The sequence below is a fragment of the Staurois parvus genome, unplaced genomic scaffold, assembly GCF_062004578.1.
Source record: "Staurois parvus isolate SC_StPar_1 unplaced genomic scaffold, SC_StPar_1.0 ptg000034l, whole genome shotgun sequence".
Taxonomy (NCBI): Eukaryota; Metazoa; Chordata; class Amphibia; order Anura; family Ranidae; genus Staurois; species Staurois parvus.
This window is the reverse complement of record NW_028317830.1, coordinates 2,614,389-2,628,759: the sequence shown is the minus strand read 5'-3', so window position 1 is coordinate 2,628,759 and position 14,371 is coordinate 2,614,389. Positions and strand designations below refer to the sequence as shown.

At 44.4% G+C, this 14,371-nt stretch overlaps 1 protein-coding gene across 1 annotated transcript in view; it reads left to right on the top strand.

The window, feature by feature from the left end:
- The window catches only part of LOC149470701 (uromodulin-like), an 80,626-nt gene extending 68,039 nt beyond the window's left edge, over window positions 1-12,587 (top strand). The window contains exons 16-17 of the mRNA XM_089661618.1: window positions 4,169-4,189; window positions 11,162-12,587. Of these exons, the coding sequence (XP_089517744.1) occupies window positions 4,169-4,189; window positions 11,162-11,226 (86 nt within the window). The 3' untranslated portion in view covers window positions 11,227-12,587. The remainder of the gene's footprint in view (window positions 1-4,168; window positions 4,190-11,161) is intronic.
- The last annotated feature ends 1,784 nt before the right edge of the window (window positions 12,588-14,371 follow it).

Below are 14,371 nucleotides of genomic sequence, written 5' to 3'. Positions count from 1 at the left end.
GGATGAATTACTATATGGGGGATGAATTACTATAGGGGGGATGAATTACTATGGGGGATGAATTACTATATGGGGGATGAATTACTATGGGGGATTAATTACTATATGGGGGATGAATTACTATGGGGGATGAATTACTATATGGGGGATGAATTACTATATGGGGGATGAATTACTATATGGGGGATTAATTACTATGGGGGATGAATTACTATATGGGGGATTAATTACTATGGGGGATGAATTACTATGGGGGATGAATTACTATGGGGGATGAATTACTATATGGGGGATGAATTATTCGATTCCTGCCAGAATATCAGCTTTGTGTTCAGCCAAACAGGCCCAGGTTTCGCACTGAGTAAGTAAACAGAAATATGAACAATTATAAAATACTTTATTATTTCATAATAAAGTAATTAATAAAAATAATTACAAAATTTCTTTGTGTTTGATTCCTATTCAAGAGAATTACTTTATATATAGTCAATGTAGGCACAGAGGTAAATTTTTTTAACATTTTCTAATGGTGGTGTGCCTCGTGATTTTTTTCATGAAAAAAGTGTGCCTTTGCACAAAAAAGGTTGAAAAACACTGTTGTAGATTACCTGGACAATCCCTTGTTAAAGGATCAGTCTTCCCTTTCATTGTCAGCTAACATCCCTATTTCTGATCTGTCAGTGCTTCAGGGCATTTTCAGCAACAGATAATTGTTTCCCAGATTTGCAAGCCCGCCACCAGGTCTGTTCACACATGTGTTAGGTGTTACTGGGTGCTCTAAGCTGCTTTCTGAATTAGTTGAGTCTTTCTTGTTTTTTTCTTGTTCTTTTTTGATAGTGTTTGCTTGCTATGTTTCCCACTCCTTGGCTGTACAGTTTTTGGATGTCCCAGTGTAATGACTAATGATCCTGTGCTCAGGACTGCATGACTAACAAAACTGGATATTTTACTTACCAGCAAAAACTATTTCTTGGAGTACAGTATGGGTCAAAGGTCACCCCCCCCCCCCCCCCTCTCTGATCTCACTATTGTTTGCTAGAAATCTGAAGCTAGCTGGAAGTGGGAGGGGTTAAATAGGGGGATGGCCCTGCATCCTACCCTTTTTGTCAGTGCCCAATCACCTGAAGGTAGCTACTAACCCAGTGTGATGACTAAAGATCCTGTGTCTCAAATTCTACTCCAAGAAAAAGATTTTATTGATACATCAGAGATCCTGTATATTTGTACCGTCTTTAAACTAATATAAGCAAGGAATTCAATTATTGTTTTCACTTTACAAGTCCCACATTTTATCTTATTTTATCTTAGCAAATTGCACTATTTTTACAATAAAATGATTTATTTTATAGAAAGGCAGTCAACAGACTGATGGGTAAAGCTGAAAATAACTAGTTAAAGTGTTACTAAACCCCCAACAGTACAATCAGTCTGTAGATGCAGTAAAGCATGCTGGTTATACTCACTGTGGAACCTAAGGGGTTAATCCTCTGCATTGTGTAAAAAGGCTGTTTGATCCTGTCTTCTCTGATTCTCCCCTTCTTCTACTGTCCCCAATCCATCTTGTGATACTACAGAGCTCTAGGGGCCACTTTGTACATGCTCCAATTTAATGTGTATTGCTAGAGTTTTTATATCTTTGGGAGGATGCATGTGATCAGCACAGGGCCAATCAGCACAGTACAGACAAAGGGTCAGGGGCTATGCAGCCTCATAGGACAGTAGGCAGAGAACTAGACACTAGTAGTAAAGAATGAAAATTCCTCCTACAGGCTTTAACCAGTGCTGTGCTGGACACTGGTAGCAGTCACAAGACTGATGAGAAAAGGTATTTAGCAGTTTATATTTACTAAAATAAGTGCATTTCCATGTTTTCTTTACTGTGAGAGACCAGATATAGTGAATGCGGGGTCCGGGGAGAGCGGATATAGTGAATGAGGGGTCCGGGGAGAGAGGATATAGTGAATGTGGGGTCCGGGGAGAGCGGATATAGTGAATGCGGGGTCCGGGGAGAGCGGATGTAGTGAATGCGGGGTCCGGGGAGAGTGGATATAGTGAATGTGGGGTCCGGGGAGAGCGGATATAGTGAATGCGGGGTCCAGGGAGAGCAGATATAGTGAATGCAGGGTCCGGGGAGAGCAGATATAGTGAATGCGGGGTCCGGGGAGAGCGGATATAGTGAATGCAGGGCCCAAGGAGAGCGGATATACTGAATGCGGGGTCCAGGGAGAGCGGATATAGTGAATGCAGGGCCCAAGGAGAGCGGATATACTGAATGCGGGGCTCGGGGAGAGCAGATATAGTGAATGCAGGGTCTGGGGAGACCAGATATAGTGAAAGCAGGGTCCGGGGAGAGCAGATATAGTGAATGCGGGGTCCGGGGAGAGCGGATATAGTGAATGCGGGGACCGAGGAGAGCGGATATAGTGAATACGGGGTTCGGGGAGAGCGGATATAGTGAATGCGGGGTCCAGGGAGAGCGGATATAGTGAATGCGGGGTCCGGGGAGAGCGGATATAGTGAATGCGGGGTCCGGGGAGAGCGGATATAGTGAATGCGGGGCCCGAGGAGAGCGGATATAGTGAATGCGGGGTTCGGGGAGAGCGGATATAGTGAATGCGGGGTCCGGGGAGAGCGGATATAGTGAATGCGGGGTCCAGGGAGAGCGGATATAGTGAATGCAGGGTCTGGGGAGACCAGATATAGTGAATGCGGGGCCCGAGGAGAGCAAATATACTGAATGCAGGGTCTGGGCAGAGCGGATATAGTGAATGCGGGGTTCGGGGAGAGCGGATATAGTGAATGTGGGGTCCGGGGAGAGCGGATATAGTGAATGCGGGGTCCGGGGAGAGCGGATATAGTGTATGCGGGGTCCAGGGAGAGCGGATATAGTGAATGCAGGGTCTGGGGAGACCAGATATAGTGAATGCGGGGCCCGAGGAGAGCAAATATACTGAATGCAGGGTCCGGACAGAGCGGATATAGTGAATGCGGGGTTCGGGGAGAGCGGATATAGTGAATGCAGGGTCCGGGGAGAGCGGATATAGTGAATGCGGGGTCCGGGGAGAGCGGATATAGTGAATGCGGGGTCCGGGGAGAGCGGATATAGTGAATGTGGGGTCCGGGGAGAGCGGATATAGTGAATGCGGGGTCCGGGGAGAGCGGATATAGTGAATGTGGGGTCCGGGGAGAGCGGATATAGTGAATGCGGGGTCCGGGGAGAGCGGATATAGTGAATGCGGGGTCCGGGGAGAGCGGATATAGTGAATGCAGGGTCCGGGGAGAGCGGATATAGTGAATGCGGGGTCTGGGCAGACCAGATATAGTGAATGCGGGGCCCGAGGAGAGCAAATATACTGAATGCAGGGTCCGGGCAGAGCGGATATAGTGAATGCGGGGTTCGGGGAGAGCGGATATAGTGAATGCGGGGTCCGGGGAGAGCGGATATAGTGAATGCGGGGTCCGGGGAGAGCGGATATAGTGAATGCGGGGTCCGGGGAGAGCGGATATAGTGAATGTGGGGTCCGCGGAGAGCGGATATAGTGAATGCGGGGTCCAGGGAGAGCAGATATAGTGAATGCAGGGTTCGGGGAGAGCGGATATAGTGAATGCGGGGTCCTGGGAGAGCGGATACAGTGAATGCGGGGTCCTGGGAGAGCGGATACAGTGAATGCGGGGTCCGGGGAGAGCGGATATAGTGAATGCGGGGTCCGGGGAGAGCGGATATAGTGAATGCGGGGTCCGGGGAGAGCGGATATAGTGAATGCGGGGTCCGGGGAGAGCGGATATAGTGAATGCAGGGTCCGGGGAGAGCGGATATAGTGAATGCGGGGTCCGGGGAGAGCGGATATAGTGAATGCGGGGTCTGGGGAGAGCGGATATAGTGAATGCGGGGCCGGGGAGAGCGGATATAGTGAATGCGGAGTCCGGGGAGAGCGGATATAGTGAATGCGGGGTCCGGGGAGAGTGGATATAGTGAATGCGGGGCCGGGGAGAGCGGATATAGTGAATGCGGGGTCCGGGGAGAGCAGATATAGTGAATGCAGGGTCCAGGGTTTAGTAATTGATGTAGAAGTATGTATATATAATTGCAATAAATCTTTTAAGTTATTAAAAAAGCAAGAAAATGTGATATTTTTAAGTAATAGTTGTGTCTTCAATTTTCTTTCAGTTGCTGTGTCGCCTGTTGGAGGTGAGTTTGACATTCTATTTATAATCAGCTACAATGTAATCTTAGTGCATCACAGATGAAAGACGTTCACAATAGAATTAGGTAGAAATCCTCTCATTGGTTGCTGGTAAAATGATGCGGCTGAATAACTTAAGGAGGTAATTTTATCCGTGCCAAGAGTACCTGTGCTCATTGTAGACATCCAATCAGAAGGGAAAGTTTTGAAACAGACATTTACTTCAATGTGATTGTTTAATAAGAATAAATGTGAATTTGTCTTGAGAGCCAATCAAGGCTCCACTGCAAGTATATGTGCTGAGAGGTAATATACTGACAGAGGGAGAGTCAGAAGGAGGACCTCATCATAATTCTGTTCCTAAGGTTGGGCCAGGAATGTGGATACCAAAACTGACTCCATATTAGTTATATGTACAGGTATATACAAGATCTATCTATTAGTCAATGTACAGTAGATCAACTTGACTGGCTGGTGGGGAAAAACATTGGGATTAAAAGGACTACATAAATAGATAACCCCTATTCCAGGGAAGGCGTGTTCCTTTCAAACATCCAGTAAAGTTAGGTGGGATTTCAGAAATGTGGAGGTCTTCCTCTGTATAGACGGATCGGGGTTTCCATCCTAGGAGACAATCAAAGAGTTTTATCTGAGGAAGTCCCTTTCCAAGGATGGAGTATAGGAGATTTCTCACAATTCCTCCAATCCACGAACATCCTCAGAACTCATGTAAAGGTGTGATCGGAGCTCATCTGGAAGACTGGACAAGCTCCAGCTTCTCTCGGTCCTTTACATTCTCCAGATAAATGTTAGATATGCCTGGCAGCAGACACTGATATACAGTTGTGTTCAAAATAATAGCCGTCAGACATCACTAACCGGATCAATCACTGTTTTTGGTGGAAATGATATTTCTACATGGCAAATAATTTCCTAGCAGGTGTAGTAGAGTAATAGAAATCCAACAGACCCGACAGTCATGACATGCATGCTGCTGATTCTGTGTCATTGAATCACTCATTGAAAGGGGCGTGTTCAAAATAATAGCAGTGTGGAGTTCTATTAGTGACGTCATTCATTCTTTGATAAACAGGTGGCAGTTATTGCCCTTATTTAAGGAAGGAAGGCAGCAAATGTTGGACATGCTGGTTACAGTGCATTTCTCTCTGAAAATCTGAGGAAAATGGGTCGTTCCAGACATTGTTCAGAAGAACAGCGTACCGCGATTAAAAAGTTGATTGGAGAGGGGAAAACATATAAAGAAGTGCAGAAAATGATCGGCTGCTCAGCTAAAATGATGGCAAATGCTTTAAAATGGCAACCAAATCCTGAAAGACGTGGAAGAAAGCGAAAAACTATCATTGGAATGGATAGAAGAATAGCCAAAATGGGGCGGACTCAGCCAACAATCAGCTCCAGGAAGATGAAAGAAGGTGTGACGTTCCCTGTGAGGACTGTTACAATTAGAAGACGCCGATGTGAAGCCAAGCTATCTGCAAGAAGTCCTCGCAAAGTCCCACTGTTGGGAAAAAGACGTGCTGAAGAGGTTACAATCTGCCAAAGAGCACATTGACTGGCCTAAAGAGAAATGGTGCAACATTTTGTGGACTGATGAAAGTAAGATTGTTCTTTTTGGGTCTAGTGGGCGGAGACAGTTTGTCAGACGACCCCCAAACACTGAATTCAAGCCACAGTACACTGTGAAGACAGTGAAGCATGGTGGTGCAAGCATCATGATATGGGGATGTTTCTCATACTACGGTGTTGGGCCTATTTATCGCATACCAGGGATCATGGATCAGTTTGAAGACATCAGAATACTTGAAGAGGTCATGCTGCCTTATGCTGAAGAGGAAATGCCCTTGAAATGGGTGTTCCAACAAGACAACGACCCCAAACACACCAGTAAACGTGCAACATCTTGGTTCCAGACCAACAAGATGGACGTTATGGAGTGGGCAGCCCAATCCCCGGATCTTCATCCAATAGAAAACTTGTGGGGTGACATCAAAAATGCCGTTTCTGAGGCAAAACCAAGAAATAGAGAAGAACTGTGGAATGTGGTCCAATCATCCTGGGCTGGAATACCTGATCACAGGGGCCAGAAGTTGGGGGACTCCATGCAACACAGATGTACAGCAGTTCTCAGAAACAGTGCGACTACAACCAAATATTCATGAAGTCATTCAAAGGAAAGCAAAATCTTCAAACATTTCTCAGTTTATATAGTGAATGTTGGAGTTTGTAAAGAAGAATACAAACACGGCCATTTTTTTGAACCGTCTAATATTCACTTTTCTTCCATTTTTTTTTTTAGAGGAACAACACAAATTTGATATTTTTCTTCATGTTTTGATTTGGAATAGAATGTGTCGTGTTCCCAATGCATTTGTGTGGATGGAAATAAAAGCTATTAGAAGGATTTTCAGCTTTATTCACGTTTTTCAACACATTGCTATTATTTTGAACACAACTGTAAGTGAATAGGAAGGATACTTGAATCAACAGACCACTGACAGTCTATAACTTCTGCCAGCATGAGATCTTATCCTGTACATTGTACTGAACCCGGATAGAAATGGCAGCCCTTATAGAGTGTCACAGATCCACACCACACACGCATGCCAACCGCGACTAGCTAACCGAGGCGTGCACGTCCGCGCCGTGACTTGGGGTAAAGAGGGAATGAGGGGGACCTACTCTGAACATCTAAGACTGGCCATGGTACACTTTCACAGCTCGCACTGCCTCTGGCCACCATTAGAGGGAGACTCCACTCCAATCCAGTTTTCTGACCACACACAGGCAGATATGAATCTTATATACAATCTGGTGCACTCTAACGGTTTCGGAGCAGCCTAGCAATCGGCACACCCTTCTAGGATTCCTCCAGCTATCCTACAAGCTAGAACCCCGGTGTTAATCACTCTTCCACTGTCCACACACCCCTGCACCAGGCACACAACAAACGGTAGCTTGCCACCACCCAACAGTTTATCCGCAGACTGGTCTGCTGGGCCACCATGCACACACAGATCTCCGTCTGGCAGATCTGCTACTTTACAATCTGCATGCAATTTGCCAACACGCAGTACAATTGCATACAGATAGGCAATGAACTTGACCGAGCATATATAAACACTGCAATACAACTCAATCTCCGGAGATATGAGCCCGAGCTTAGTACACAGAAGTCACTTATTAATTTTGTGATTTAATATCCCGATCATTAGAGCAGCATCCACTATAATTCTCTAGACTACCTATCATAATCAGTACTTTTATTGGTCAAGTTCAGTGGTCGGCAAGCCGCGGCTCACGAGCCACATGCGGCTCTTTACACGCTTTAATGTGGCTCTTGTGTGCCGGGCACCCGCTCCCCTCCCTCCTCTCGGGCGGCAGGGACTCTGCAGCGTGATCCAAAAAAAAAACAGCCAGGGCAGCGCACTCAAATGCAATGATTGGCCAGTCTCGCTGCCACTCACATCCTGATAGCCAGTGATTGGCTGTCAGGATGTGTGTAGGCGGGGCAGCGTGACGAACGTGAGAGGAGCTAGGCTCCTCTCACAGTCCGCCCTGAAGACGGCGCGGGAACACGGCGAGAGGAACGCGCGGAGCAAAGGTAAGTGAATTGACACAGGGGGGACTTGGCTTACTACTTGCTACTTACTTACTACTACTATATGAGGGATGAATTAATATGGGGGATGAATTACTATAGGGGGGATGAATTACTATATGGGGGATGAATTACTATAGGGGGGATGAATTACTATATGGGGGATGAATTACTATATGGGGGATGAATTACTATGGGGGATGAATTACTATATGGGGGATGAATTACTATAGGGGGGATGAATTACTATATGGGGGATGAATTACTATATGGGGGATGAATTACTATGGGGGATGAATTACTTTGGGAGATGAATTACTATAGGGGGGATGAATTACTATATGGGGGATGAATTACTATGGGGGATGAATTACTTTGGGAGATGAATTACTATAGGGGGGATGAATTACTATATGGGGGATGAATTACTATGGGGGATGAATTACTATGGGGGATGAATTACTATATGGGGGATGAATTACTATGGGGGATGAATTACTATATGGGGGATGAATTACTATGGGGGATGAATTACTATATGGGGGATGAATTACTATGGGGGATGAATTACTATGGGGGATGAATTACTTTGGGAGATGAATTACTATAGGGGGGATGAATTACTATATGGGGGATGAATTACTATGGGGGATGAATTACTATGGGGGATGAATTACTATATGGGGGATGAATTACTATATGGGGGATGAATTACTATGGGGGATGAATTACTATATGGGGGATGAATTACTATGGGGGATGAATTACTATATGGGGGATGAATTACTATGGGGGATGAATTACTATATGGGGGATGAATTACTATATGGGGATGAATTACTATATGGGGGATGAATTACTATATGGGGATGAATTACTATAGGGGGGATGAATTACTATATGGGGATGAATTACTATGGGGGATGAATTACTATATGGGGGATGAATTACTATGGGGGATGAATTACTATAAAAACTTATTGAAACTAAAAACAGTGTAGCATCCTATGTATTTTCAGTTTTAAAAATGTGGCTCTCAAAATAAATTTCAATCGTGGTTTTGGCGAGATTTGGCTCATTTGAAAAAAAAGGTTGCCCATCACTGGTCTAGTTCATTCAATTGCTATAATGTGATCTTTTGTCTCAGGGTAATTCACACTTCAAATAAACAACTTATGATCCGTCTGCACTACGGGAGATTAAGACAGATGTTTATGCGCGGACTGTGTTCCGTATCTGTATATGACTTGTTATGCCTTTCTTATGTCAAAATAAAAACTTTTTTTGAAAAAAAAAAAATATATCCCGAAAGTGGGAGGTGCATAAAATATATACAAAGAAAAAACAGCTACAGAAAATACAAGAAGACACATGAAATGCCCAAAGTCGATTGAACCAGGAACGGTTTGAATCACCAAGCCAGGGATAGAATTTACGACACCAGCGCATCAGTCCGATCGCGACAGTACCAATCGCTATTCAGCTGTTGCAATCAGGCGCCATATTACCATTTTCTGCATTTCTCTGGGATTCCACTGGGGCTACAAATACAGTTTTACATGCAGATGTAGCCTACAGTGTGTCCAATCAGAAGGAAGTATTTTCGTCTCTCTCTGCAACTAATATTTTAGCTTTTATGAGAGATGAAATATTTTTCTTTGATCTGTGGATATAAATCAGAGCTGGCAGACAGATCAGAGCCCTCTCCTGGTCTCCTGCTGCTTTCCGAAGCTGAAATGGCTGGAGCTCTTCTTTTAGACTTCAAGTGGCAAACTCTGGCTACATAGGGGACAATGTTTTATTGACACCCAGGTGTCACCTCTAGCCTAGAAGCTGCTCTGTCCTTTCAGATGCTAATTGGTGAACATATGTCTCTGACTGAATATTGAACACTTATCTTCTTATATTGGAAAGCGCTGCGCAAACTGTTGGCGCTACATAAATCCTGTATAATAATAATAAAAATATCTGTAAGAACATAAGACGAGATCTACAATGACATATTTCTAGAGAACACATCACAGCTATCCGAATCCTACATTTATGTTACATAGGGTAACATTTCCCAAACAGTCCACCTCCCTTTTCATTCCTCTTGCCAGTGCTTGCTTTGGACAAGTGCTGGAAGGTGGAGACAGGTCCTTGTTTCCTTTTTCTGATTTACTAGAGTGCTGGTGTCACGTACCTGATGGTGGAACCTGAGATGTAGAGGAGGGCCTCCCTTGCGGCTCTGGCTCAGGAGCCCTGCAAAAGTGACAGGAGGTGCCGAAGCACAGAGGGGCACAAGTACCTGATGGGAATTCCGTGGACGGATGTGCATCAGGAAATTCAGGAGCAGCTGGAGGACGGCACACTAGCAGAGGTGCAGGGTAGTCAGGCAGCCAATGTTCAGGCAGATGTGCAGGTGCAGGATACTGGAAGGGTAGCCGGTAGGAAGCAGGATCAGCGTAGGTAAGGTTGGGCGGACCTGTTCAGCAACAAGCGAGCAAGGTCAGACAGAATCGGCAGGCAGAAGAATAGTCGGTGGGCAGGCAGAGGTTGAGGCAGGCGGCGTTCTAGTGAGATTAATTGACAGGTCGGATCAGCAAGGCAAAACAGATAGCAGGATCCACAGCAACACAGGGTTAAGACCAAACACGGCATGGAGACAGAGTCCCATTTTAGTTTAAATAGCACGCCTGGTGCCAAAGTGCTGACCGATCATGAACGGAGCCAGCAGGAGCCCCACATCTGTGCACATCCATGCACCTACCCTGACAGCTGGCTTTTCCCTGTGTCCTATTCAGCATTGGAGGCTGTCAGAATGCTTTCAGCCGCAACACCCAGTTTCTGGAGCATTAGGTTTCAGTGGAGGTTGTAGAGCGGTCTCACCTGCCTTAGGAATGGGGTGCAGGGGCGGACTGACAACTCATGGGGCCCCCGGGCAATAGGGGATAATGGGGCCCCTGTGTCCTTGCCCACACTCAAAAAAGCCTATAAAAAAGGTACCAGGGACATTTCATGGAGCCCCCTACTGACCCTGGGCCCTCGGGCAGTGCCCGAGTGCTCGAATGGTCAGTCCGCCCCTGATGGGGTGTACAATCTTCCCATGCTTGATATATTACTCTGTAGGCACGCTCTTACATTGGAACAGTTGGATTTGTTATACACATATTGCTGGGGGAGGTTCATTCCAGACTTCTTTGACAATACATTCCTGGTGGGCAATATAGTGGTTGTCATTCCCAAGAAGCCTCATCTGGAAGGGCCTCTTACCTGCCAGACCTTTAGGCACCTTACAACGTACAGATGGGCTGTCATCTAATGTTTATAGACACTTTATGAACACGAATATTTATAATCATTTTTTGTCTTCCAGGCACTGCTGTACCAACTGCAAAGCTTTTCCTCTCCGCCATTGTTCTCCTGTTCCTGTTGTACTAGTATTGTACTGACCCATCCGTGTGAATTGGTGTCAGATTTACAGATCAGTGTAACCATACAGCAATACATATTGTGGAAGAGTCTATAAATCATCAAAGTAGATTTACTAAAGGAGAACAAATAGTGTGAGCTGGTACTGCAGCCAACGCCTCAGCAAGATGGAAATATTGGGAAACTAGTACAGTCTGAGTTCCCAGCATATCTATACAATCGTATTTGACTTAAAACGCAAACACATTATTAAAGTGGTCTAATGGAAGAACGTTTTTTACCTTCATCTGTTCTATGCATGAAGGTAAAACACCTCCTGTGTGCAGCCCCCCCATCCCCCCAAATCTTACCTGAGCTCCCTCCAGTCCAGGGACTCTCCCTCCTCATTGGATGAGGCAGCAGCAAGAGCCCATTGGCTCCCACTGCTGTCAATCATAGCTAGTGAGCCAATAAAGATAGAGCAAGGGGCGGGGCTAAGCTGCGGCTCTGTGAGTCTTATGGAGGCCAAGAGCAGTGGCTCAGGGACAAGCACACAGCGGTGCCCCCAGGCTTTCCCTGGGGGCACTGCTCAAGGGGAAGGAGACAGGAGCACCATTGGGGAACTGAAAAGAAGAGGATTGGGGCTGCTCTGTGCAAAATCATTGCACAGAGCAGGTAACTATAACATGCTTGTTATTTTAAAAAAAACTAAGCTGTAGTGTCACTTTAAAAGTAGACTGAGATATATAAAGAGAAAAGAGAAGAAGAAGGAAATAAAGATGAAGGAAAAGTCAGACATTTTGAAACACTGAAAAAACGTGTCCAAAGCGAGACTGTTTTCTCATGTATAATTGTAACTGAATAGATAGGATATGTACGGGGAATGAAGGTTTAGGGGACGCTGTTATCAATGTGTCATTCTAACTTTATAACTGGAATAAATAGTAGATTTAGGGGGAATTAGGGTTGAGGGGAATCTTAGGATTCAGAACATATTTCATGGTATTTTATGCTCTTATTTTCTACATCTGATTATCAAAACTATCACTAATCACGATCGGCTTTGAATAAAATCATATATTATGGAAATGCCCGTTTACAAAATCATGCAACTATAATAAATGATTTCTGTATTGATTTGCAATGAAGGTATATTGATTGACAAAAGTATATCATGGGACCTCCGAGATAAGTGATGTACAGTATATATTCTGCAAGTGTGTATTGGGCCAATCATTTCATAGTTACATAGTTAGTTTGGCTGAAAAAAGACTAAAGTTCATCCAGTTCAACCATGTGACCATGTGACCATGTGACCATGTGATCATCCAATATATATAATAAGTAACATTGATTTTATTGAAACAATAAAGGACATTGTGTCTCCTTCATTTGGCTTTCTAAAAGAGTAACTGAAATTTCTTGCAAAAAATAGCAAATGAAAAAATGATATATTTATATATTAAACATACAGTCATTGAAAACCATAAGTGTGCTTCTGGCATCGCTCGAGGCTGACAGCAAATAGTAATCACCCTGCTAGCAGAGAAGAGGGAACAGCGTCCCCAGTAATTCCAGACACTTGGCAGTGTGTATGAAGATGGATGCCGCTCAGAACGATCTCCGGGAGTCAGAGTCAGTGTGTAGTGAGTGACCTCAGCCATCACTTTGGCCAGAATGCCCACCGCAGTCCCACAGTCCCACTGATCGCCACCATTACTAGTATAAAAAAAAAATAAAAATAAATATTCCAGTTTATATGCCACCATTTGTAGATGCTATAACTTTCATGTAAACCAATAAATTTACACATTTTGGGAATTTTGTTAGCAAAAGACTACATTTTGACCTACATTTTTTATGACATTTTTTTTTTTTATTGAATATATTTTATAGCAAAAAGTAAAAAATACAGTGTATATATATATATATATATATACACATACATACATACATACACACACAGTTTTTTTTTCATTGTTTTTGATTGTTCATTCTTTTTTTGTTTATAGCACAAAAAATAAGAAACGGAGAGGTGATCAAATACCACAGAAAGAAATCTCCATTTGTGGAGAAAAAAGTTACATATATTTAATTTTGGTGCAGCATTGCATGACTGCGCAATTGTCAATTAAAGTAACGCAGCACTGTAATGCAAAAAATGGCCTGGTCAAGAAGGGGGGTAAATCCTCTGGAAGGCGAGGGGTTAAATCTAAATGTGCAGTCCATTCACCTTTCAGCACTGACATACCTATTCATAGTGAGATGGGAAAACCTGGATAGGTAATCCGGATGTACATGATCACATTGAAATAAAGGGATATGTTCACTTAGTTTTTGCTCAAATTTCATCTTTAGGGAAAGAAACAAAAGCAGCCTCTAATACCAGATAGAATGGGGGAGATTTACCTATAATACCTTACCAACCAAACCTGCAGTTATCTCACAACCAGGACCCAGTACAGAGCCTTGGGGTTCACCAATTACTGACTGGACAGAAATCGGTAATTAGCCTGCCTGGGCACCATCTCGGTATTTGAGCATCTCCCTAATATATATAGTAATATTTGGGGGTCATTTAGCTCAGGGTAGCGCTTACCAGTGAGTAGAGTCCACACCATAAATTATTGTTTAAAGGCTTGTTGGCCCATTTTTATTAAAGAAAGCAAAAAAAAGTCCATACAATGTATGTTTCCTACACAGGGTTATCCACCATCAATGCAAAAGAAAAAATATTCAGCCTCCTGACTCTCTTTAGCAGCAACACTGCTCAGGCTTCATGCTTCGGTCCTCTTGACCATTCACATACAATCGCTGTACCTTGGTTAACGCTCTTTCTCAGCACTCCTGCTTCTCCAGCCCACAGGCTTGGGACCTCTGTCTCCTCTGTCAGACTACACCGTGCCACCATGCAAGCTTTTGGCTGCTTCCTTGCATCCACATGGACTCCTCAGGAGGGTGGAGCCCAGAACCCTGGTCCTGACTCTATAAGAGACCCACAATCTCCTGCACAATCAGTCTCCTGGCCATTCCCAAAACCTGGTCCCAGGATTGGAGATTTTTCCTCCCACCCAGATAACTGTGAAATCTCCAGGCTCCAGGTCCCAAACAGTTTTACAAAGAACCAAGGAAACTCAAAACACAGTTTCCTCCAAGTTAAACAAGCACCCTCAAA